The sequence below is a fragment of the Ustilago hordei genome (assembly GCF_900519145.1).
Source record: "Ustilago hordei strain Uho2 genome assembly, contig: UHO2_contig_04, whole genome shotgun sequence".
Classification (NCBI taxonomy): Eukaryota; Fungi; Basidiomycota; class Ustilaginomycetes; order Ustilaginales; family Ustilaginaceae; genus Ustilago; species Ustilago hordei.
This window is the reverse complement of record NW_024545261.1, coordinates 1062118-1089289: the sequence shown is the minus strand read 5'-3', so window position 1 is coordinate 1089289 and position 27172 is coordinate 1062118. Positions and strand designations below refer to the sequence as shown.

General features: G+C 49.6%; 3 protein-coding genes across 3 annotated transcripts; 1 reads left to right on the top strand and 2 right to left on the bottom strand.

Annotated features, from left to right (window-relative positions):
* Positions 1 to 14339: 14339 nt before the first annotated feature.
* UHO2_02713 (uncharacterized protein) lies at positions 14340 to 18376 on the bottom strand (the record flags this gene model as incomplete). The annotated part of the gene is made up of 2 exons (XM_041555501.1): positions 14340 to 14513; positions 14795 to 18376. The coding sequence occupies 2 exons, from the start codon at positions 18374 to 18376 to the stop codon at positions 14340 to 14342; spliced, it is 3756 nt and encodes a 1251-aa protein (XP_041411435.1).
* A 3166-nt stretch (positions 18377 to 21542) lies between these two features.
* UHO2_02712 (uncharacterized protein) lies at positions 21543 to 22712 on the bottom strand (the record flags this gene model as incomplete). The annotated part of the gene is made up of 1 exon (XM_041555500.1): positions 21543 to 22712. The coding sequence occupies one exon, from the start codon at positions 22710 to 22712 to the stop codon at positions 21543 to 21545; it is 1170 nt and encodes a 389-aa protein (XP_041411434.1).
* A 3181-nt stretch (positions 22713 to 25893) lies between these two features.
* UHO2_02711 (putative HOM6 - homoserine dehydrogenase) lies at positions 25894 to 27127 on the top strand (the record flags this gene model as incomplete). The annotated part of the gene is made up of 2 exons (XM_041555499.1): positions 25894 to 26858; positions 26950 to 27127. 2 exons carry the CDS (start codon positions 25894 to 25896, stop codon positions 27125 to 27127), a joined length of 1143 nt encoding a protein of 380 aa, XP_041411433.1.
* Positions 27128 to 27172: the final 45 nt, after the last annotated feature.

The window sequence follows — 27172 nt, the reverse complement described above, 5'->3', positions numbered from 1 at the left end:
CATCTCTTCCTATGTGTCCAGCAGTAATACCATCATGGCATTGGGTCATCACCATGAATCGCAGATGCTCTACAGAGAGAGACTGTCCATCTACCTCTTTGGCACTCCTTGAGTGTCGGTTATTGGTCCTCCCTGGCATGATCACTTTGGGGATAACCAACCTTCCTCCACTGTACCATAGGTCGTCCTTGACCTCGAAGGGCTTCTTCCTATGTATCTCCTGTAGCTCTTGGTCTAAGGGCTGGAAGATCTTGACCAGGTCTCTGAGACCTTTTGATGCTATGGACTCCATCGAGAGCATAGGGGCCACTAGGGTCGAGTCATGGTCTGCTGTCTCCTTGAACACTCGAGGAGGCAGTAGTTGCCTCACATTGTGATCCTGCTCTTCACCAGCTGGTTGCATGTCTGTCCTTCTGGTGAGAGCATCGGGTTCACCACCTTTGTCTCCTGGTCGATACTGCAATATGAAGTCGAAGTCTGCTAGTAGTATGGCCCATTGAGCCTGTCAACCTGTGATGCATCTCTGTGACTTGAAGTACTTGAGGGCTTCATGGTCGGTGAGGATGACCAGTTGGCTCGGTAGTCCAGCTAGCATGTGTTGCCACTGAGTGAGGCAGGCGACCACAGCTAGGAGCTCCTTGTCATGGATCTCATAGTTCTTCTCGGCAGAAGACATCTTCCTAGAGTAGAAGGCCACTGGATGCCATCGTCCTTCATGCTCCTGCTTGAGTACTCCTGCTATAGCAAAGTCACTTGAATCAGTTTCCAACCTTGTTGGAAGGTGGTAGTCGAAGTGCTGAAGCACTCCTGCTGATGTGAATGCCTGGATGAGCTTGTGGAAGGCCTGTTGGGCCTCCTCTGGTAGCTCGAACTTCTTGAACCATTCTATAGGCTTTACCAGTGATGTCAAGGGCTTGGCTATGCGAGCAAAGTGGGCTATGAACCTTCAATAGAAGTTGGCAAAACCCAGGAACCTTTGGATGTCATGGATTGACTCTGGCATTGGCCACTCCTTGACAGTGTGCACCTTTTCTGGGTCCATCTCTATGCCCATCAGCTTGATGATGTACCCCAGGAACTCGACTGTCTTGGTGTGGAACTCACACTTCGACAGCTTAGCAAAGAGCCTGTTGCTCCTTAAGCAAGTGAGGACCTTGGTGACATGCTTCACATGTGCTTCTTCAGTGTCACTGAAGATCAGGAAGTCATCTAGGTATACTACCACATATATCCCAATGATGTCTCAGAAGATGTCATTGATGAATGACTGGAAGTGAGCCAGAGCATTGGCTAGGCCAAAGGGCATCACTAGGTACTCATAGAGTCCCAACTGAGTGCCAAAAGCTGTCTTCCATTCATCTCCTTTAGCAATCCGGATGAGGTTGTATGCTGCTCTAAGGTCTAGCTTGGTATAGATCCTTGCCTTCCTGAGTAAGAACAGCTGCTCCTCGATGAGGGGCAATGGTGCCCTGTTCTTGACAGTGATCTCGTTGAGACCTCTGTAGTCCACACAGAGTCTGAGACCTCCATCCTTCTTTGGTACGAAGAGCACTGGTGATTGTGCTGGGCTCTTCGATGGTCTTATGAACCCCTTCTCGAGGTTCTCATCCAAATACCCTCGGACATCTCCTTGGGTCCCTTAAGGTATAGGTGCCCTTGAGGTGGCTTACCTCCTTCTATCAACTCGAGGTGGAGATCATGCTTGGTATGATGGGGCAGCTTGTCTGCTTCCACCTCATCAAACACATCTTGCAGGTGTTGGTATGGCTTTGGTATGTCTGCAGCCGTCACCACCTTGTCTACCTCCACCTCCATCTCGACTCCTTTGTCTGTGCCTGTAGGTACAAAACCAAAGGCTGGGAGTGATGATGGTGGCTCCTCCAACAGCATGAACCCTATGGGTCCATCTTCTAGAGCTGCTCGTAGTATGTGCTCTGCTGAGACAAACTCATTACCATGAAGGGTTGGTCTCCTCATGGTTAGGTCCCCTGCTCTTGCTGCTTCAGGGGGTCTCCTTGGGGGTCGGTCCTGCTCCTGAGTCTTGAACTCCAGCTGGCCCATATCCCATTGTATGGTGGGTTTGAGCCTCCGTAGCTCAGTGAACCCCAGGATGAGGTCATAGTCCGCAGTGTCGGCCACTGAAGCTTCGACCACACCCAGATTGTGTGTACCAATAGATACCTGCATGTTCGCAGAACTATTGATGGAGAGTCGGTGCCCGGTGACACCATGGATTGATCTTGTTTTTATGGGTTTTGTGGGTATTTGGTACTTACTAATGAAAGAATCTGAGACTATGGACAAACCAGCACCAGTATCAGCTAGTATCCGAGCAGGATGGTCTTGAACCATTCCAGAGAGCTCCAGTACTGCTTTGCCTCCACTGGTAGAGAAACATACTTGACAATCTTGATATATACAGAGTGATGGCGAGGAGGTTTGTAGAGCAATGCATGCCATCAGTGCATCACCCCACTGACGTTTCCCTCATCGTCATCATCATCATGCTCCTCCTCCTCATGGTCGAGGTCCATGGGTTGCTGGTATGAGCTGAGGTCCATGGCCTCGGGGTCAGTCTCAGTGCTGCCTGTGTGGCCATCTCCTGAGTCGGTGGCCTCCTCAAAGGGGTCTGCTGTGGTGACCATAACCTTTGGTCCCATGGGTCGAGAGCTAAGAGGGTCTACCCTCCTGCTGGGGCAGTCTCTGGCCCAATGGCCGATACCCTTGCATACATGACAGGTGTTGATACCTGATGGAGCAGGGCTTCCTTGCTTCGAGGTTTGGGTGGGATGATGAGGAAGGGGTTGGTTAGTTGGTCAGTTTAGGTTTTGTATAGTTGCTTGTGTAGTTGCTTGTGCTGGTGATCAAGCTGGATAAGGTTGAGTGGGTTGATGGATGGGGACCGAGCTTTGATTTGGCTGAGACCCAGTTCTTAGTGGAGGTGACATGGCATTTGGGAGTAAGTGTCTAGCCGAGGACTGCTGTAGTAGCATCCTCTGTCGATCGATCTCCTCGACCTCTCAATACCACTCCCATCTCTTCCCAGGTGGATTCCTCTCGAACTTCTCCTGTATGCTGCGAGTGAGACTTCCTCTGAAGAGATCAATCACTAGCTCATTGTCATCTAGGTTGACCTGTCCCTCCAAGTCCCTGAAATGCTCTACATGATGTGTGGCAGCACCAGGAGCATCACTTGTGAGTCTGAGAGCCAACAGCTTGTTGTATGCCTCCATCCTAGCATTGCATGGGTTGAACTGCTCTGACAGTTGCTCTGTGAAGTAGTGCCAATCATTGAACAACCTTCCTTCTCTAGCTCTATCAATGCGGAGCTTGGAGGTCCACCACTCTCTTGCTGTCCCTTCCAGTTGAGCACCCATGTGATTGATCATCCTAGACTGCTCATACACCTGGTTGAACTTAAACCATGCTTCAGCTTCTAGAATGAAGATCTCCATGTCTCGGGGATTGAACTTTGGAAAGGGGGTGGCAATGGGCTTTGACTGGTTAAGCTCTGCCATGATGCTGGTGTCCTCCTCGTGGTCCAGGGGGTAAGGGTCTGTCCTAGTCCTGCTGTAGGGGTCCAGCTTAGTCTTGACATATCTTGGCCCAGTAGGTGAAGCATACTTCTCGTAGTTGATGTCCTCCTGCTCCTCCAGGTTGAATGAGACTGATCGTCTTGGTCACGGTGCTGGAGTAGGAGTATGTGGGTCTCCTATCATAGACTCATCTCCTCCTCCTGCTTGGTCTTCTGAGTGAGAGAGGTCCATTGTCTCCTCCCTGCTCAGTTGAGCTCGTTGTAATCGTTCCTCTCGATGACCCTGTCTGGTAAGCTCTAGCTGTGCTTCCAATAGAGTGAGTAGTCTATCGAGCTTATTGTTGAGGTCTGGGTCTGTCATGGTGATTGTGAGGAGCTGCTTGAACGATCCACTCTAATGTCAGGGGTCTCGCGCCTGAAACCCAGGTTGGTCTGTCGAGATACTCAGTGACTATCAAACTGTGTGACAGCTATTGTCTCGGTATCGGTGACTATCAAGTTGTGCAGTGACAGCAGGTGGTGTTCGTTGTATATACTATCGTAGGTTTCGGCTGACCTCTGTGGACACTCCGTTCAGGGGTAGCTCAGCACGATCAATATCAATACGTAGGTTATGTTGACACCAAGGTCTGGTGTGAGTGTTGATGATGATGAGGTTGATGGTGTTGGGTGATAAGGTTGGTGAATGTCGATGATAATGAGGTTGGTGGTGTTGGTGGTTGGTGGCGTCAACACGAGTGTCCAGTGTGTTGACTTTATGCTTGAAGTGATCCCCAGACCACAGTGGACTACTGCCTTCGGTTCTATCTATATCCAGACTGCTAACCTGCTATGGGCGCCTTCGGACGTCAGGTAGTGGTGATACAACACACACACTACGATGAGGAGCAACCTTGATAGATTGCTGCTATGCTGACTGAAACTAATGTATACTTATGCTGAAGTGTTAACTAGTTATATGGTGAGTAGAGTGGATGAGGATCCACTCGACCTATGATGATGAGAAAGCATGGTTATATACCTCTTCACAGCATTGCCAGCGATGCTGCTCCTGCTCTCTCTCCAGAGAGTACCTTCTTCATCGAGTACTGCTCAGGGGCCTCTCCTGCTTGGCGCCCCTGTGCCTCTTGAGTGGTGTCGACTCCTTTGACACTGCTCCTCCTCCTCATGACCTGCTTGCCAGTGTCCTATGACTCTTGTCTCTCGAGCCCCTGAGTGGTAACCATCTGAGCTTGGTCCTCTTCGTGGCTGTGCCTGCTCCTTGAGCTTGGTCCTCCTCGTGGCTGTGCCTGGCCCTCCTCACATGTGGCTCGGTTCTCCTTTGCATGTGAGTCCATAGGAGTCCATGGTCTCCATGGAGACTGCACTACGACCATGCTCTCTACTGGTATCAACTAGATCTTCGATACCTGTGCTCCTTCCATATGAACCAGTGACCCTCCTGCTTCTTGAGCATCCAGGCCCATGACATGCAGTCTCCATGGAGACCATGGACTCCTACAGACTCACATGCAAAGAAGGACCAGGCCCATATGCAAGGAGGGCCAGGCACAGCCACAAAGAGGACCAAGCTCAAGGAGCAGGCACAGCCATGAAGAGGACCAAGCTCAAGGAGCATGCAGATGGTTACCACTCAGGGGCTTGAGAGACAAGAGTCAAAGGAACTGTCACCAGTCAAAGGAGAAGGAGCAGTGTATAAGGAACCAGCAAGCAGGTCCTGAGGAGGAGGAGCAGTGTCAAAGGAGTCGACACAACTCAAGAGGCACAAGGGTGCCAAGCAAGCAGGATAGCAAGGAGGAGGAGCAGTGTCAAAGGAGTCAACACAAAGGCACAGGGGTGCCAAGCAAGCAGGATAGCTCAAGGAGGACAGGAGTGGTGCTAGAGGGGCCCCCTGTACAGTACTCGATGAAGAAGGTACTCTCTGGAGAGAGAGAGCAGGAGCAGCATCACTGGTGACACTGTGAAGAGGTATATAACCATACTTTCTCATCATCAAAGGTTGAGTGGATCCTCATCCACTCTACACACACCATAACTAGTTATCACTTCAGCATAAGTATATATTAGTTCCAGTCAGCATAGTAGCAATCTATCAAGGTTGCTCCTCCTTGTAGTGTGTAAGCGGTCGCGCGCCAGAGACTAGCTGGGGTTGATTGAGTAAGGACTACTCGATATGATTCGCCTAAATGTAACCAAGCATCATTGCCTAGTAAGTCTCGACTGACCACCTTGAACACTCTGTTCAGAGGTTGCATGGCACGGATGTTGTTTGTTGGTGAGTGCATGATACACCCTCCCCTACAGTATGAGTGTTCGTAGTACTGTTGATAATGCTCTTGGACGTCGTCTGGACTGCGATATGCCAATCGCCTACAGAGGATGTGAGTTACTGGACCACTGGTGTGAAACACCACCTACAATAACCAACTGGACTGCTGGTGTCAAGCAACACCGCCTACAGCAAGGAACTGGACTGCTGGTGTTGAAGAACACTGCCTACAGTAAGGAACTGGACTGCTGGTGTTGAAGAACACCGCCTACAGCAATGAACTGGACCGCTAGTGTAAAGAACACTGCCTACAGTTGTTGACTAATGGTGATACAACACACACGTTGAGAGTCGTTGCAAGAGCACTGCTATTGCGAAGATACGTAACCTAGTAAGTATAGAGTAAGTAGTTGAGTTTCTGAGTGGATGCTGGTCCACTCGAATGCTATGGTAGGAAGAGACTATTTATACGTTTGATTGGTGTTTTCCCTCAACACCTATCCTGCTCCTCTTGAGGGGCCTTTGTCCCCTGTTAGGCACTGCCTTGCCCTGCTGGCATCATCCCCTTTGATACTGCACTCCTACCATTTTGCTTGGCATAAGGGTTATGCAACACTGCCCTCTCGCCTTCATGCTCTCCTTCTGTCTGATGTGTGATGCCCCCCTTTCAGCATGGCCCCCTTTTGACTTAATCTTGTGAATCCCCTTTTGAACCTCATGACCATACCCCCTGGTCATGTGGTCACATCGGCTCAGTTCCATCTCGACTTGTTCGGATCAGCCGACTAGTTGAAGTGTGCTGATTCGACTGACTCCAACGTCAGCACAGCTCTGAATACTTGTTCGGATCGGCCAACTAGTTGAAGTGTGCTGATCTGACTGACTCCATCGTCAGCACAGCTCTGAATACTTGCTCAGATCGGCCAACTAGTTGAAGCATGCTGATCCAACTGATTCTGACATTGGCACAGCTCTGAATACCTGTTCAGATCGGCCGATTAGTTGAGGTGTGCTGATCCAACTGCCTCCGTCATTGGCATAGCTCCAAGTACTTGTTTGGATTGGCCAACTCGTTGAAGTGTACTGGTCTGGCTGACTCCAACCAATCCCATGAGATCAATCTGGATTCCCGGGGTTTGATCAATCTCGTAAATCATGTGCACTGCCAACCCGATTAATCTTGTTGATCCCCGATGGTTGTTGACTCTGAACAATCTGGCGCACCCTTCATATGTTGATCTTCTGCGCACCCTTCATATACTGCTCCGTTATGCGACCTTATCATAACTGCCGCTGATCATTTGGCGCACTCTCTTGCGCAGGCCAGCCGTCCCTGTGACATAGTGCATGTGTTGTATCACCACTACCTGACGTCCAAAGGCAGTTCATAGCAAACCAGCAGTCTGGATATAGATAGAACCAAAGGCAGTAGTCCACTGTGGTCCAGGGATCACCTCAAGCATCAGTCAACACACTGGACACTCATGTTGACACCACCAACCTTATCACCAACACCATCAACCTCATCATCATCAACACTCACACCAGACCTGGGTGTCATCATAACCTACATATTGATATTGATTGTGCCGAGCTACCCCTGAACAGAGTGTCCACAGAGGTCAGCCGAAACCTATGATAGTATATACAATGAATGCCACCTGCTGTCATTGCACAACTTGATAGTCACCAAGTGACTAGCTTGTCAAGACTGATACCAAGACAATAGCTGTCACACAGTTTGATAGTCACCAAGTATCTCGACAGACCGACCTGGGTTTCAGGCGCGAGACCCCTGACAAGATGGTGTGATGGATGCGATGGCCAAACCAATGCATCCAGGTGCTGGGTAGCTCAGTGCGAGTAGAGATGATCATCAACTCGCATGCCTTGCCAATGCTTTGCCAATTTCTTGACTCCATGACACCACCATGGAATTGGGGACCGACTTGAGGATGCGTGCTACCTTGATGGAGGGGCAGGAGTTGAATGCACATCTTGGTCAACATGTAGAGGGGCATCTTCCTCTCCAGAGCCATTTTGAAGGAAGTGTGAGTGAAGCTGCTGATGGACTTGGTAGTGTTGTACTTAGCAAGACCAACACCTCTGCCATCAAGAAACCTGAGCATGTCCCACTGCTGCAGTGTAGAGCCATTGTTAGGAGTGAATGTCATCTTGGAGCCACCAGCATTGTCAACCACAGGGTTCTGGCAATGGTACTGAACACCGAAAGCATGACAACCAATGATAGCAATTGGCTTGGTCCAACCTTGAGCAGGATGAGGCAGATCCTTGAGAATGATAGGTGCATGCAATGGGAACAGATGCGCAGGAAGATCTGGAATCATCGGAATAGTGGCACAGGAATCATGGAATTGGGCCAAACAAGAGTTTACAATGGAGTTCACCAGCATTGGTAGTAGGTAAGGGTTATGACAGGTCTCTGCCAAATCAGTAGTAGAGAAGGGTTACAACAGGTCCCAGCTGAATCGGTAGTAGAGAGGGGTTATGGCAGGTCTCAGCCAGATTGGCACAAATGGGACTCTATGGTGATGCCTGCTGACACCAGTAACATTGTAATCACATGATGGGTCTTGCAGGGGAATGCTATGATGATGACAGTAACATGGATCACATGACAAAGAGTAGTGGCTGATAGGAGGTTGCCACTGGATGAAGTAGGGACCTTGCACAACAATGAAGTCAATGCAAACAGATGGGGCGCTAATGACAGGAGGGGGATGAACAGATGCAAGTCGCCACTCAGATGAGGTGGGAATGGCTCCTGTGTCACAGGACCGGCTGGCCAGCGCAAGAGAGTGCGCCAATTGATCAAGCGGCAGTCATGGTAATGTTGTGTAATGGAGCAGTATATGAAGGGTGTGCAGAAGATCAACATATGAAGGGTGTGCCAGATTGATCAGAGCCAATAGCCATTGGGGATCAATGAGATTAATCAGGTTGGCAGTGCATATGAATTATGAGATCAATCAAACTCCAGGAATCCAGATCAATCTCACAGGATCAGTTGGGATCAGTTGGATCAACATGCCTCAACTAATTGGCCGATATGAGCAAGTACTCGGAGCTGTGCCAATGTGACCACATGACCAAGGGGTTGGGTCACGAGGTTCAACAAGCAACTAAAGGGGTTTCACAAGACAAGTCAAGATGGTTCTGTGCCAACATGACCACATGACCAAGGGGTTTGGTCACGAGGCTAAAAGGATTCACAAGATAAAGTCAAGAAGGAGCTGTGTTGAAAGGGGGCATCACACATCAGGCAGAAGGAGAGCATGAAGGCGAGAGGGCAGTGTTGCATAACCCTTATGCCGTGAAAACGGTAGGAGTGCAGTATCAATGGGATTGATGCCAGCAGGACAAGACAGTGCCAAACAGGGGACAAAGGCCCCTCAAGAGGAGCAGGATAGGTGTCATGGGCTATGCCAACTGAATGCATAAATACTCTCATTCTACCATAGCATATGAGTGGATCCCCATCCACTCTTTTTTATATATACTTTATACTTACTACTTACTCAGTTACATACCATCGCAATAGCAGTGCTCTTGCAATGACTCTCAACATGTGTGTTGTATCACCATTAGTTGACAACTGTAGGCAGTGTTCTTCACACTGGTGGTCCAGTTCCTTACTGTAGGCAGTGTTCTTCAACACCTGTGGTCCAGTCCCTTGCTGTAGGCAGTGTTGCTCAACACCAGTGGTCCAGTCAGTTATTGTAGGTGGTGATTCACACCTGCAGTCCAGTAACTCCTGTCCTCTGTAGGCAATTGGCATATCATGGTCCAGATGACATCCAAGAGCATTATCAACAGTACTATGAACACTCATACTGTAGGAGAGGGTGTATCACCCACTCACTGACAAATGAACATTTGTGCCATGCAACCTCTGAATGGAGTGTTCAAGGCAGTCAGTTGAGACTTACCAGGTGGTGATGCTTGGTTACGTTTAGGCAAAACATATTGAGTAGACCTTACTCAATCAACCTCAGCTAGTCTCTGGCGCGCGACCGCTTACATCCTGAAGGTAATGAAGAAGCACAAGAACCGTCCATCCACATGAAGCGAGAGGTGTGGTAGTCACAAGAAGTAGCACCAGGAGGATGGACAGGATAGGATGGATGAGGAGGAGGAGCAGAGTTGATGAGACCTCCCAGGGAAGGAGCAGTGTCATGGGTGATGCCACAAGGATGGTTATATAACCATGCTCCTCATCATAGCAAGTGAGTGGATCCCCATCCACTCTACACCATACATAACTAGTTATCACTTTAGCATAAGTATACATTAGTTTCCAGTCAGCATAGTTGCAATCAAGTAGATTGCTTCCATTGTAGCACATGTGTTGTATCACTGCTCACTGACATCTGAAGGTGGTTCATAGCAAACCAGCAGTCCAGATAAAGATAGAACCAAAGGCAGTTGTCCACTGTGGTCTGGGGATCACCTCAAGTACTCAGTTGACACACTGGACACTTGTGACAATGACATCAACCATCTCAATCACACCAGACCTTGGTGTCTTGCAATACATTCAATGTTATTGATCATGCCAAGCTACCTCTGGACAGAGTGTCCACAGCAGTTAGTCAAAACCTGCAATAGCAAAACCATTACTGCATCTTCGGGCAAGAAAAGTAATAGAGACATCTCTACTACATATCTCAACAAGAATTGTAATACCACAAGCATTGTCACATATCTTGACAGAATTTGTAATAGATGCATTTCTATTACAGATATCAGGTTTTGGGTGCATGACCTCTGACAGTGCACAGAAGACGGTGCTGCCAAGAATGGGCCGAATGGTATTGTTGGGGGAGAGCCACATCTTCTGAAGACCGAACTCCTTAACATGAGCCTCATCAGGGGTGATGGTGGCACACTTGATGCCAACCTTGTACTTCTTGATAGCCTTGGCAGCCTCAACAGTCACCTTGTCATCTGTGGCACCACAATGCTCCATACCACAATTGTAGTACTTGAGACCGATGTCAAGGAAAGGGAGGGTGAGGTCTTGATGGAACTTGTGCCAGTTGATATGGGTTATCTCGTCACTGTCGAGTTCGGCGATGGGGTTGGCAACCTTGGTCTTGTGATTGGACTCGTGCTGAGCGCCGCGCGACTTGGGAGGCTTCCATGTAGGAGCTGAGCCTTGAGTGGCCATTTCGATCCAACTTGTGTGACTGTATGAGGTTTGACGGGTGCCAGCGGAGACAGGTTGCTGGGGAGAAGAAGTAGCAACTGTCATTTGTGGATTCAACCAAGAACTGGGGTTTTGAGTAATCTTGCTAGGATCGATCAGAACAAGCCTACCCAGTATGCTTCACCAAAGCATGCACCGACAAAGCACCATTGGTGTAGAATGGGTAGTGTCACAGGGTCGGCTGGCCAGCGCAAGAGAGTGCGCCAATTGATCAGCAGCAGTCATGGTAATGTCGCATAACGGAGCAGTATATGAAGGGTGTGCAGAAGATCAACATATGAAGGGTGTGCCAGATTGATCAGAGCCAATAACCATCAGGGATCAATGAGATTAATTGGGTTGGCAGCACATATGAATTACAAGATCAATTGAACTCCAGGAATCCAGATCAATCTCACAGGATCAGTTGGGATCAGTTGGATCAGCATGCCTCAACTAGTTGGCTGATACGAGCAAGTACTCAGAGCTGTGCTGATGTGACCACATGACCAAGGGGTTTGGTCATGAGGTTCAACAAGTGGCTAAAAGGATTCACAAGACAAAGTTGAGATGGAGCTGTGCCAACATGACCACATGACCAAGGGGTTTGGTCATTGTCACAGGGACGGCTGGCCTGCGCAAGAGAGTGCGCCAAATGATCAGCGGCAGTTATGATAATGACATGTAACAGAGCAGTATATGAAGGGTGCGCAGAAGATCAACATATGAAGGGTGCACCAGATTGATCAGAGTCGACAACCATTGGGGATCAACGAGATTAATCAGGTTGGCAGTGCACATGATTTACGAGATCAATCGAACCCTGGGAATCCAGATCGATCTCATGGGATCAGTCAGAGTCAGCTGGACCAGTATGCTTCAATGAGTTGGCCAATCCAAACAAGTACTCGGAGTGATGCCGATGATGGAGGCAGCCGGATCAGCACGCCTCAACTAATCAGCTGATCTGAACAGGTATTCAGAGCTGTGCCGATGTCGGAATCAGTTGGATCAGCATGCTTCAACTAGTCGGCCGATCTGAGCAAGTATTCGGAGCTGTGCCGACGATGGAGTCAGTCAGACCAGCACGCTTCAACTAGTTGGCTGATCTGAACAAGTATTCAGAGCTGTGCTGACATTGGAGTCAGTCGAATCAGCACACTTCAACTAGTTGGCTGATCTGAACAAGTCGAGTCAGAACTGAGCTGACGTGACCACATGATCAGGGGGTATGGTCATGAGGTTCAAAAGGGGATTCACAAGATTAAGATGAAAGGGGGCTGTGCCAAAAGGGGGGGGGCATCACACATCAGACAGAAGGAGAGCATGAAGGCGAGAGGGCAGTGTTGCATAACCCTTACGCCAAGCAAACCGGTAGGAGCGCAGTATCAAAGGGGATGATGCCAGCAGGGCAAGGCAGTGCCTAACAGGGGACAAAGGCCCCTCAAGAGGAGCAGGATAGGTGTCATGGGCTATGCCAACCAAACACATAAATACTCTCATTCTACCATAGCATATGAGTGGATCCCCATCCACTCTTCATTTTACTTACTTACTTACTTATTACTACTTACTTAGCTATGTACCATTGCAATAGCAGTGCTCTTGCAATGACTCTCAACATGTGTGTTGTATCACCATTAGTCGACAACTGTAGGCAGTGTTCTTAAACACTAGCAGTCCAGTTCCTTACTGTAGGTGGTGTTCTTCAACACTTGTGGTCCAGTCCCTTGCTGTAGGTGGTGTTGCTTGACACCAGCAGTCCAGTTGGTTATTGTAGGTGGTGATTCACACCTGTGGTCCAGTAACTCCCATCCTCTGTAGGCAATTAGCATATCACAGTCCAGATGATGTCCAAGAGCATTACCAACAGTACTACAAACACTTGTACTGTAGGAGAGGGTGTATCACCCACTCACCAATGGACAAACATTCATGCTGCACAACCTCTGAACAGAGTGTTCAAGGTGGTCAGCCAAGACTTACCAGGCAGTGACGCTTGGTTACATTTAGGCAAAACATATCGAGTAGACCTTACTCAATCAAACTCAATAGCACCCCAAAAACTAAGTCTCTGGCGCGCAACCGCTTACAGGTAGCTCATCACGTTGAAACAATGGGAGGATCAGAGAAGGAGTTTCCCTGGCAGAGAAGACAAGGGAAGCATGTGGGAAACAATTGAGGAAGGGGACTGAGCTCAGTATCATGCAGATGGTTACCACTCAGGAGGAATGTGCATACCATCACATAGGGCCAGCCACAGGGGTGACTGCATGATCAGGGAGCATGACAATAAGGTCTGGCATGCAACCAAGGGATTCACAAGATAAGAAGGGGAAGCTGGTCACCAGTTAGAGAGGGGGAGCTGTGTCGAGAGGACTGGGGATCAACCATAAGGAAGAAGAGCAGTGTCAAAGAGATCAACACATATCGACAGGTGATGAGGAGCATAGAGGCAAGAGGGGGTGTCACTCAAACCAACACCCTGTCTGGGCAGTAGAGTAGCAGCACCAGTGGGGTCAGCACACAGTACAGAAGTAGTGTTGGGAGAAGGTGAAAACTGTCAGGGGTCTCGCGCCTGAAACCCAGGTCGGTCTGTCGAGATACTCGGTGACTATTAAACTGTGTGACAGCTATTGTCTCGGTATCGGTGACTATCAAGTTGTGCAGTGACAGCAGGTGGCGTTCGTTGTATATACTATCGTAGGTTTCGGCTGACCTCTGTGGACACTCCGTTCAGGGGTAGCTCGGCACGATCAATATCAATGTTATGATGACACCAAGGTCTGGTGTGGGTGTTGATGATGATGAGGTTGATGGTGTTGGTGATGAGATTGGTGATGTCGATGATAATGAGGTTGATGGTGTTGGTGATAAGGTTGGTGGCGTCAACACGAGTGTCCAGTGTGTTGACTTGATGCTTTGAAGTGATCCCCGGACCGCAGTGGACTACTGCCTTCGGTTCTATCTATATCCGGACCGCTAACCTGCTATGGGCGCCTTCGGACGTCAGGTAGTGGTGATACAACACACACACTACGATGAGGAGCAACCTTGATAGATTGCTGCTATGCTGACTGAAACTAATGTATACTTATGCTGAAGTGATAACTAGTTATGGTGAGTAGAGTGGATGGGGATCCACTCGACCTATGATGATGAGAAAGCATGGTTATATACCTCTTCACAGCATCGCCAGCGATGCTGCTCCTGCTCTCTCTCTCCAGAGAGTACTTTCTTCATCGAGTACTGCTCAGGGGCCTCTCCTGCTTGGCACCCCTGTTCCTCTTGAGTGGTGTCGACTCCTTCGACACTGCTCCTCCTCCTCATGACCTGTGTCGACTTCCTGTCTCTCGAGCCCCTGAGTGGTAACCATCTGCATGCTCCTTGAGCTTGGTCCTCCTCGTGGCTGTGCCTGCTCCTTGAGCTTGGTCCTCCTTGTATGTGGCTTGGTTCTCCTTTGCATGTGAATCCATAGGAGTCCATGGTCTCCATAGAGACTACACTACGACCATGCTCTCTACTGGTATCGACTAGGTCTTCGATACCTGTGCTCCTTCCATATGAACCAGTGACCCTCCTGCTTCTTGAGCATCCAGGCCCATGACACTACCCCCCTCTTAAGAGCCGAGCTCCGTCGAGGCATGCTCTGGTCTGGTTCATGCTGACTCCTCCTCTTCCTCGACACATTGCCCCCGTCATCCTTCCTCCTTCTCCCAACGTCATCCTCCTCTCTCTACTCCTCCTGTTCTCTCCTCCTTTCTCTACTTTGTCTACTCACTCGTCCCCCCTCCGACACCTCATACTCCTGGATGAGGTCGGGACAGTTGAGGTTCCCTACTGGTTCCCATGAAGCAGCTTCTTCTGAGTACCCTCTCCACAACACCTTGTACTCTGTAGTCCCATTGTGTGAACGCTTGTCGATGAGTGCTTCGACTTCAAAGTCGAGGTCCTCATCTGGAAGTGATGGTATGGTGGGCTGTTCAGCACGTTGAGGAAGAGAACTTGTTCTTGCTGGCTCGAGCATGGAGACATGGAACACATCATGCACCCTAAGGTTTGCTGGCAATGTGATTCGATAAGCTCGGCGTCCTACCCGTTCCTGAACTGGGTAGGGTCCTGCAAACCGGGTGTCTAACTTGGGTGTGGGTCTCCTTGTCTTCCAGTTTCGACGGTTGATATAGACCATATCACCCACCTTAAACTCGATGTCCTTGTGCTTCCTGTTATACTGGTCTACTGATCTCCGTTGTGCCTCTCTGATCTGCTCCTGGAGGTACTTGCAACGCTCCTTTCCATCCATGAGGTACTCGAAGCGACCTGGATCATTGACTCCTAGTCGTTGAGGGATGTCAGGATGAGCTTTGGGGTTCCATCCATAGCATGCAAAGAATGGTGAGACACCAATGCTGTTGTGGACCGTGTTGTTGTATACAAAGGCCGCAGTGTCCAGCAGGTTGGCCCAGTCATTCTGCTCATAGTTGCAGTACATCCTGAGATATTGCTCTATGACCTGATTGACTCTCTCTGTCTGACCATCAGTTTGAGGATGGTAAGCCGTGCTAAGTGAGTGCTTCACACCCATTTGCTCTGCGAATGCCTTCCATGCTCCTGATATGAACTGCCTGCCTCGGTCCGAGACCATGTGATCTGGGTATCCAAAGAGTCTAACCATGTGTCCATATAGCAATACTGCAGTCTGTTTGGATGTGACTGTCTTATGGGTTGGAGCTAGTATGGCAAACTTGGTTAACCTGTCGACGATGACTAGGATAGAGTCATAGGTCTTGGAGTCATACTTCTTTGATGGTGGTAGTCCTTCAATGAAGTCGAGGGATATGGAGCCCCAGGGCCTGTCTGGGGTTGCTAGTGGCTGTAGCAAACCATATGGACGATGACGAGGAGCTTTGTACCTAGCACATACAGGACAACTTGCTACATAGTCTGCAATCCAAGCTGTCATGTTTGGCCACCAGTAATGTCGTTGAGCTGCCTTGATGGTAGCATCTCTTCCTACGTGTCCAGCAGTGATACCATCATGGCATTGGGTCATCACCATGAATCGCAGATGCTCTACAGAGAGAGACTGTCCATCTACCTCTTTGGCACTCCTTGAGTGTCGGTTGTTGGTCCTCCCTGGCATGATCACCTTGGGGATAACCAACCTTCCTCCACTGTACCATAGGTCATCCTTGAGTTCGAAAGGCTTCTTCCTATGTATCTCCTGTAGCTCTTGGTCTAAAGGCTGGAAGATCTTGACCAGGTCTTTGAGACCTTTTGATGCTATGGACTCCATCGAGATCATGGGGGCCACTAGGAGCGAGTCATGGTCTGCTGTCTCCTTGAACACTCGAGGAGGCAGTAGTTGCCTTACATTGTGATCCTGCTCTTCACCGGCTGGTTGCATGTCTGTCCTTCTGGTGAGAGCATCAGGTTCACCACCTTTGTCTCCTGGTCGATACTGCAATATGAAGTCGAAGTCTGCTAGTAGTATTGCCCATCGAGCTTGTCGACCTGTGATGCGTCTCTGTGACTTGAAGTACTTGAGGGCTTCATGGTCAGTGAGGATGACCAGTTGGTTCGGTAGTCCAGCTAACATGTGTCGCCACTGAGTGAGGCAGGCGACCACAGCTAGGAGCTCCTTATCATGGATCTCATAGTTCTTCTCGGCAGAAGACATCTTCCTAGAGTAGAAGGCCACTGGATGCCATCGTCCTTCATGCTCCTGCTTGAGTACTCCTGCTATAGCAAAGTCACTTGCATCAGTCTCCAACCTTGTTGGAAGGTGGTAGTCGAAGTGCTGAAGCACTCCTGCTGATGTGAAGGCCTGGATGAGCTTGTGGAAGGCCTGTTGGGCCTCCTCTGGTAGCTCGAACTTCTTGAACCGTTCTATAGGCTTTACCAGTGCTGTCAAAGGCTTGGCTATGCGAGCAAAGTGGGCTATGAACCTTCGATAGAAGTTGGCAAAACCCAGGAACCTCTGGATGTCATGGATTGACTCTGGCATTGGCCACTCCTTGACAGTGCGCACCTTTTCTGGGTCCATCTCTATGCCCATTGGCTTGATGATGTACCCCAGGAACTCGACTGTCTTGGTGTGGAACTCACACTTCGACAGCTTGGCAAAGAGCCTGTTGCTCCTTAAGCGAGTAAGGACCTCAGTGACATGCTTCACATGTGCTTCTTCAGTGTCACTGAAGATCAGGAAGTCATCTAGGTATACTACCACATATATCCCAATGATGTCTCGGAAGATGTCATTGATGAATGACTGGAAGTGAGCCAGAGCATTGGCTAGGCCAAAGGGCATCACTAGGTACTCATAGAGTCCCAACTGAGTGCCAAAAGCTGTCTTCCATTCATCTCCTTTAGCAATCCGGATGAGGTTGTATGCTGCTCTAAGGTCTAGCTTGGTATAGATCCTTGCCTTCCTGAGTAAGAACAGCTGCTCCTCGATGAGGGGCAATGGTGCCCTGTTCTTGACAGTGATCTCGTTGAGACCTCTGTAGTCCACACAGAGTCTGAGACCTCCATCCTTCTTTGGTACGAAGAGCACCGGTGATCGTGCCGGGCTCTTTGATGGTCTTATGAACCCCTTCTCGAGGTTCTCATCCAAGTACCTCCTCAACTCGGACATCTCCTTGGGTCCCTTAAGGTATAGGGGCCCTTGAGGTGGCTTCCCTCCTTCTATCAACTCGAGGTGGAGATCATGCTCGGTATGATGGGGCAGCTTGTCTGCTTCCACCTCATCAAACACATCTCGCAGGTGTTGGTATGGCTTTGGTATGTCTGCAGCCGTCACCACCTTATCTACCTCCACCTCCATCTCGACTCCTTTGTCTGCGCCTGTAGGTACAAAACCAAAGGCTGGGAGTGATGATGGTGGCTCCTCTAACAGCATGAACCCTATGGGTCCATCTTCCAGAGCTGCTCGTAGTATGCGCTCTGCTGAGACAAACTCGTTACCATGAAGGGTTGGTCTCCTCATGGTTAGGTCCCCTGCTCTTGCTGCTTCAGGGGGTCTCCTAGGGGGTCGGTCCTGCTCCTGAGTCTTGAACTCCAGCTGGCCCGTATCCCATTGTATGGTGGGTTTGAGCCTCCGTAGCTCAGTGAACCCCAGGATGAGGTCATAGTCTGCAGTGTCGGCCACTGAAGCTTCGACCACACCCAGATTGTGTGTACCAATAGATACCTGCATGCTCGCAGAACTATTGATGGAGAGTTGGTGCCCGGTGACACCATGGATCGATCTTGTTTTTATGGGTTTTGTGGGTATTTGGTACTTACTAATGAAAGAATCTGAGACTATGGACAAACCAGCACCGGTATCAGCTAGTATCCGAGCAGGATGGTCTTGAACCATTCCAGAGAGCTCCAGTACTGCTTTGCCTCCACTGGTAGAGAAACATACTTGACAATCTTGATATATACAGAGTGATGGCGAGGAGGTTTGTAGAGCAATGCATGCCATCAGTGCATCACCCCACTGACGTTTCCCTCGTCGTCATCATCATTGTGCTCCTCCTCGTGATCGGGGTCCATGGGTTGCTGGTATGAGCTGAGGTCCATGGCCTCGGGGTCACCCGTCTCAGTGCTGCCTGTGTGGCCATCTCCTGAGTCGGTGGCCTCCTCGAAGGGGTCTGCTGTGGTGACCATAACCTTTGGTCCCATGGGTCGAGAGCTAAGAGGGTCTACCCTCCTGCTGGGGCAGTCTCTGGCCCAATGGCCAATACCTTTGCATACATGACAGGTGTTGATACCTGATGGAGCAGGGCTTCCTTGCTTCGAAGGTTGGGTGGGATGATGAGGAAGGGGTCGGTTTAGGTTTTGTATAGCTGCTTGTGATGGTGATCGAGCTGGATAAGGTTGAGTGGGTTGTCGGATGGGGATTGAACTTTGATTTGGCCGAGACCCAGTTCTTAGTGGAGGTGACGTGGCATTTGGAAGTGAGTGTCTAGCCGAGGACTGCTGTAGTAGCATCCTCTGTCGATCGATCTCCTCGACCTCTCGATACCACTCCCATCTCTTCCCAGGTGGATTCCTCTCGAACTTCTCCTGTATGCTACGAGTGAGACTACCCCTGAAGAGATCAATCACTAGCTCATTGTCATCTAGGTTGACCTGTCCTTCCAAGTCTCTGAACCGCTCTACATGACGTGTGGCGGCACCAGGAGCATCACTTGTGAGTCTGAGAGCCAACAGCTTGTTGTATGCCTCCATCCTAGCATTGCGTGGGTTGAACTGCTCTGACAGTCGATCTGTGAAGTAGTGCCAATCATTGAACAACCTTCCTTCTCTAGCTCTATCAATACGGAGCTTGGAGGTCCACCACTCTCTTGCTGTCCCTTCCAGTTGAGCACCCATGTGATTGATCATCCTAGACTGCTCATACACCTGGTTGAACTTAAACCATGCTTCGGCTTCTAGAATGAAGATCTCCATGTCTCGGGGATTGAACTTTGGAAAGGGGGTGGCAATGGGCTTTGACCGGTTAAGTTCTGCCATGATGCTGGTATCCTCCTCGTGGTCCAGGGGGTAAGGGTCCGTCCTAGTCCTGCTGTAGGGGTCCAGCTTAGTCTTGACATATCTTGGCCCAGTAGGTGAAGCATACTTCTCGTAGTTGATGTCCTCCTGCTCATCCAGGTTGAATGAGACTGATCGTCTTGGTCGTGGAGCTGGAGTAGGAGTATGTGGGTCTCCTATCATAGACTCATCTCCTCCTCCTGCTTGGTCTTCTGAGTGAGAGAGGTCCATTGTCTCCTCCCTGCTCAGTTGAGCTCGTTGTAATCGTTCCTCTCGATGACCCTGTCTGGTAAGCTCTAGCTGTGCTTCCAATAGAGTGAGTAGTCTATCGAGCTTATTGTTGAGGTCTGGGTCCGTCATGGTGATCGTGAGGAGCTGCTTGAACGATCCACTCTAATGTCAGGGGTCTCGCGCCTGAAACCCAGGTCGGTCTGTCGAGATACTCGGTGACTATTAAACTGTGTGACAGCTATTGTCTCGGTATTGGTGACTATCAAGTTGTGCAGTGACAGCAGGTGGCGTTCGTTGTATATACTATCGTAGGTTTCGGCTGACCTCTGTGGACACTCCGTTCAGGGGTAGCTCGGCACGATCAATATCAATGTTATGATGACACCAAGGTCTGGTGTGGGTGTTGATGATGATGAGGTTGATGGTGTTGGTGATGAGATTGGTGATGTCGATGATAATGAGGTTGATGGTGTTGGTGATAAGGTTGGTGGCGTCAACACGAGTGTCCAGTGTGTTGACTTGATGCTTTGAAGTGATCCCCGGACCGCAGTGGACTACTGCCTTCGGTTCTATCTATATCCGGACCGCTAACCTGCTATGGGCGCCTTCGGACGTCAGGTAGTGGTGATACAACACACACACTACGATGAGGAGCAACCTTGATAGATTGCTGCTATGCTGACTGAAACTAATGTATACTTATGCTGAAGTGATAACTAGTTATGGTGAGTAGAGTGGATGGGGATCCACTCGACCTATGATGATGAGAAAGCATGGTTATATACCTCTTCACAGCATCGCCAGCGATGCTGCTCCTGCTCTCTCTCTCCAGAGAGTACTTTCTTCATCGAGTACTGCTCAGGGGCCTCTCCTGCTTGGCACCCCTGTTCCTCTTGAGTGGTGTTGACTCCTTCGACACTGCTCCTCCTCCTCATGACCTGTGTCGACTTCCTGTCTCTCGAGCCCCTGAGTGGTAACCATCTGCATGCTCCTTGAGCTTGGTCCTCCTCGTGGCTGTGCCTGCTCCTTGAGCTTGGTCCTCCTTGTATGTGGCTCGGTTCTCCTTTGCATGTGAATCCATAGGAGTCCATGGTCTCCATAGAGACTACACTACGACCATGCTCTCTACTGGTATCGACTAGGTCTTCGATACCTGTGCTCCTTCCATATGAACCAGTGACCCTCCTGCTTCTTGAGCATCCAGGCCCATGACAAAAACCCTCCTCAGAAGGAGCAGGAGAGGTGTCACAGGTGACATTGAGCAAACACATAAATACTCCCAATTCACCATAACATATGAGTGGATCCTCATCCACTCTACTCTTTATCTTACTACTCTTTACTTGACTCATATCATTGCAATAGCATAGCTTTGCAACAACATCTCAAACATGTGTGTTGTATCACCATTGGATGTCAACTGTAGACAGTGTTCCTCAACACCTGTGGTCCAGTTCATCACTGTAGGTGGTGTTGCTCAACATCTGCAGTCCAGTCAGTTATTGTAGGCAGTGTCCAACACCAGCAGTCCAGTAACTCCTGTCCTCTGTAGGCAATAGGCATATTGTGGTCCAGATGATGTTAAGAGCATTAGCAACAGTACTATGAACACTTGTACTGTATAGGAGAGTGTATTACTCTCTCTCCAGGGAATAACAGATGTGCTGTGCAACCTCTGAACAGAGTGTTCAAGGTGGTCAGCCAAGACCTACCAGAACAAAGTTGTCTGGTTACTTCCAGTCAAAACATACCAAGTAGATCTTACTCAATTGATCTCACCGAAACCAATCAGAAACACCCAACCTGGTTTCAGGCGCGCGACCGCTTACAGCAACGAGGGGAGAGCGCTGAGCGGCAGACGAGCTCCGCAGGGCTGAGAGGACTACTGCACAGCGAAGGGGCAGCATACAAATGGAGTGCGTGTTGTCTCCAGACTGGTTCCTTCTGTTGGTTGTAGCAGATGCTTCGTGACCTATGCAGTTGCGGCTCCAAATATCGCTGCGCATGGAGGTTCGTTCAAGTGAAGATATGCTGGGGACCACAGAGCCGTACGAAGCCAGACTGGAATCGAGCGCTGGTTGAACGCGGTCGAGGTGGTGGCTACTGACTGTGAACACTTGGGTGCTGGGGCAACACATCTTGCTGCGTCCGCGAGTTGGCTTGAGGTGTCCTGCATGCTTGACAAGCGCTTCGATCTTATCTTTGGCAATCTTGCCTTCTACACTGGCCGACTTGCAGGTCTCTCCAACAAGCTGCTTGAACTGCGCGAAGTCTTGCAGCGTCCTTGTTCTGTACACGTTTTGCAGTTTGAGGAATGCATCACGATCCTTGCTGGTTGGCGGGTTGTCGTCATGGGTCGATTGCCACTTGACCAGCTTCTTGATGAGAGAGATGAAGAGTGCAAGCACTTCATATGGCTTGATGCCATCCTCGCCTACAATGCCTTGGCGCACTTGTTCGCTGCCAATTGCGGTGGTCGTGAGCAAGACAAAAACGCCGATGAGAGGTGCAGGAACGTGGTCGATGGTAATGTACATCGGTTCCCCCTCCTGCAAGGCATGCACTGATGAGCTAAGGTGCACTTCTACAGCACCTTGCTCTTGCTGCTCTGGGTTGAACACGGGGAGGAGACCAAGGAGCTTCCACTGACCATCAGTGTTCATGGCAATGCCGAGTGAACGGAAACCTCGTGAAGCAAAGTCATCGGCGATGTACTGTTTCCCTGTGCTGGCTGTAAGAGTATGCTGGGAGGAGATGTGACGAGCGCAGTTGTCTGTTGCTGGATGCGGCGTCTTAGATGAGGTTGAGGAGGCATGCCAAGCGCCAATGGGTCCACCTTCGGCAGTGAGGCGGAGCTGATCCTCACTGTGACGGATCTGTTGTCCAAGGGTCTTGAAGGCTCCTCTGATTATCGTTTGGAGACGGGGCTCGCAGGGTTTGTCCATGGTGGCGACGTCAGTGTAGAGGTGGAGATCCACCTTGTCGTCGCCATACGCCTCATGAGCGCTGCAAAGCGCTTTGTTTGTCGTGGACTTCCTTGCATCATACGTGTTCTTGATGTAATGGCATCGCCAAGCATCGCGCTCGATTTGTTGCCATTCACAATGGTTGATAAAGGTCTGCACGCTGCCATTAGCAGTGTTGGTCACCCAGTATCCACCATTGTTGTTAGGGAAATGCCGATCACCGTAAGAGCAAGGCAAGATGGGTGCACATTCCTCGCCGTAGCTGTTGTAGTCGCCCCTTTGATCGTTACCAGCAATGCTATCGTGTGCTTTGCTGCGCGCAGGGTTCTTGATGGTTGTCAGAGGTCACATGCCCAAAACCTGATATCTGTAATAGAACCGTGTCTATTACGAATCCTGTCGAGATATGTGACAATGCTTGTGGTATTACGATTCTTGGCAAGGTATGTAGTAGAGATGTCTCTATCACTTTTCTTGCTCAAAGATGCAGTAATGGTTTAGCTATTGCAGGTTTCAACTAACTGCTGTGGACACTCCATCCAGAGGTAGCACAGCACAATCAATAACTGATATGAACTGGTACTAACACCAAGGTCTGGTGTGATTGAGATTGTTGTTGTCACCAACACAAGTGTCCAGTGTGTTGACTGAATGCTTGAGGTGATCCCTGGACTGCAGCAGATGACTGCCTTTGGTTCTATCATTATCCAGACCACAGGTTTCTATGAACTGCCTTTGGTTGTCAGTGAGCAGTGATACAACACATGCACTATGATGGAAGCAATCTATTGAGATTGCAACTTGCTGACTGAATACTAATGTATACTTATGTGAAAAGCTATAACTAGTATTGTATGGTGTAGAGTGGATGGTGATCCACTCACTTGCTAGGACTGAGACCATGGTTATATACCTCTCTTGCAGTGTCACCCATGACACTGCTCCTCCTCCTTGGTCCTCCTATGCTCCCTGTCCATCCTGTGGTGCCACTCATTGGCACTGCTCCCTCACTTCCTCTGGATGGATGGGCCTCTTGCTGCCTCATCTCCATCAGGGGCCAGTCCCACTTCATCTGGGTGGTGACTTGCACCCTTTCATCACCTCCTTGTCTTGGGCACCCACCTTCCTTTGCTGGTTTCATCCTTGTAGTGCCCCTACCTCATCTGATGGTGTCCCCTCCTTGTTTGGTGACCTCCTCTCGCCGCATCAGCAATAAAGGCATCCTCTCAAGCTGATCCCCATGTGATGTGTCATACCTGATGGGGTATTACCTTTCCCACTGTATTCTGTGATACTGACCTTGTTCCTGTTGATCCCAGTGGATTATGCCATAGAATCATTCCTACTACTGATCTCAGTGAACTCTGCCTTAGGCTCTCGCATAGCCCGATCCTTCGATTCCTGTGCTCCTCTTCATATGACTTCCGTCTTCTTGCTTCCTGCGCCTCTGGTCCCATGACAATGGTCTGGATGGTCTGTGCGTGACCCTCGACCGATGTGTTTGCAGTTCCTTTGTCATAGCTGGTGTAGTCGCCAGCATTGAGTTTGTCGCCATCCATTGTGAGTGCATCCAGTGGCTTGGGGAGAGGTTGCTTGTCATTGATCTTGATGTTGAACCTCATGTCTATGCTAGTGGGATGGGAGACAGTTGACAATGAGGTGTGGAGTCCATGATGAGCAGCCACAGCATTGACAAAGCTTGGACCAGTGATGATGAGACCATCACCTGCTGCAGCAGTCAGATTGAATATGAACTCTCTTGTGGTCAGAGTGACATCCAGCTTGCTCATTGTGGTCAATGCTACATCAGAGGCTTCATCCATCTTTGAGATCTGCATGACATTTCCCCCCTCAGACAATGCCATGTCCAGCTCTTCCAGATCAGAAGCTTCGTCCATCATTGAGTCCTGCACGACATTTCCCCCTTTGGACGATGCTGTGTTGAGCTCCTCTTCCAGATCAGAAGCTTTGTCTGTCATTGAGTCCTGTATGACATTTCCCCCTTTGGATGATGTCACATTGAACTCCCATTCCAGAGCAGCAGCTTCCAATTCAAACCACCTTGGATCCTCAGTCATGAAGTGGAGGATGCAGGTTGCATCCTTCTCATTGCCAATGAACAATGTCACACATGTTCTCATTTGCCATTCGAGCTCAAAGTGGCTATGAAAGGGGCCAAGAACATGCATTGCATGGTAGAGTGCAGCAACACACTCAATCATGATAGTGAGGGGTGTCACTACTTGCTTGGCATTTGTCTTTCTGGTGTATTTAAAGATCAGTCCAGCCTTTGGTTCTTTTGGTGTACCATAGGTATTTTCATTGATCAATTGATGATAATGGTTTTGTACTATGTCTGGAAGGTGAGGGAGGAGCTCCTCGATCACCCAGATGAAGTGTTTGTATGATGAGTAGTCAGGGTTCAACATGTTGATAGTGAAACCTCTTGTTGATATCAAATTTTTGATTTGGTAGTGTATCTGCTATTGTTGTTGATAGTGTATCGGTAGTGTATCAGCTTATTGGGCTCATAACCTGTTAGAAACTGGAGTCATTTCGGTCCTGATACTGGCAATCAAGGAGAGTCTAAGTATGATGTCGCTGCTAGTTTATGAACAGAACAAATATACTCAATTGACTGAGTGACCATGGCAAGAGCCTAGCACTCCCTGCTCAATATATATACAAAAGTGTGGTACATGCCAAATGTGGGAGTCTCTATAGTTAATGACCTAGCCTGACAACGAGTGGGACTTGGTTGTACCCGATCCTGTTAAGGATCGGTTATCCCCGATCTCCGATCTCATCGTCTTTGCGTCACCTCTTAGCGTCGTCACTGGATCGTAATCTTCAACAACATTATGTCAGGCACCTTCGTATTTTCGGCTTTTAGAGCGGTAACACGTCTCGAAAAAAAGAGCCAAAACTCCACCTCCTTCTTCGCCTTCGCCTTGGCCCTGTTTCCGTCGTGTCTCGTGCGATACGAAGTTCTCACCTTTCACTGTTGCACAAGCCAGCCCAAACACTTGCAAGCTTCAAAAAGCACATCATGCAAGAAGAACTTGAACAAGTGACTCGGAAGCAGAGATCAACACTTTCTGAATGCATCATCGCACCATCGTCATCACCACCACACTCTACCATCTTCTGAAAAGCAACCATGTCGAGCACCCAAGGAATCAACGTAGCCATCATCGGCGTCGGTCTGGTCGGCACCTCCGTCATCCAGCAACTCACCACCGTCGCTGGTCTTTCTTCCAAACTCCACATCGTTGCACTCCAGAACAGCAAGAAGACCCTCCTCAGTACTCCCACCTCCCCTCTCTCCCTCGCTGGTTCTGCTGACTGGAAGTCTCTTCTCGCCAACAGTTCCACTTCCGCCCTTGCACTCCCCGACCTCGTCCTGGAACTCCAAAAGATCACCCGCGACTCTGGCCGTCACACCGCAGTAGTCGACAACACCTCCGACGAAAAAGTCGCCGCCTTTTACCCTCACTTCCTCGCCGCAGGTCTCTCGGTCGTCACTCCTAACAAGAAAGCCTTTTCCGGCCCTATCGAACTGTACAATGATATTCTCAAGTACAAGTCGAACGATGTTGCCGGAAGCAAGGGTCCACTTGTCTACCAGGAGTCAACTGTTGGTGCTGGTCTACCCATCATTTCTTCCCTCGTCGACCTGGTGAACACCGGTGACAAGATTACGAAGATCGAAGGCGTCTTCTCAGGAACACTCTCTTACATCTTTAACGAGTTCTCAACTCCCAAGGGAGGTGATAACAAGTTTTCGGACATTGTCAAGTTCGCCAAGGAGAACGGATACACCGAGCCTCACCCCAATGATGATTTGAATGGGTCGGATGTCGCTAGGAAATTGGCGATCTTGTCGAGACTCGTGCCCGAACTCAAAGATGCTCTGCCACAGGGATACCTCTCGGTGCCAACTCACTCTCTCACTCCCGCACCACTAGCAGATGTCGCGTCGGGTGAAGAATACGTTAAGCGTCTTCCAGATTTCGACGGTGACTATGACAAGCTCAACAAGGAAGCTTTCGACAAAGGTAGCGTGCTCCGATACGTCGGTGTCATCGACGTGAAGAAGAAGGAAATTAAGGCTTCGCTCGAGACGTAAGTACCACGCACCTTCCAATCATCCCTTGCAGCTGGCTTGGTTTCAGAAGTACTAACATATATCAGCCTTTATTATTTGTGAATGCAGATACCCCGTCTCGCATCCCTTCGCATCCTCTCTTTCGGGATCGGACAACATCATCGCCTTCCACACCAAGCGTTACTCGGCTCGTCCATTACTCGTTCAAGGTTCGGGTGCTGGTGCCGACGTTACTGCTATGGGTGTCGTTGCGGATCTGATCAAGGTTGCTGAGCGACGATCCTAGTGCTCCTAATCATGGATTCTCAAATGATACAAGGTCACTCTGTCT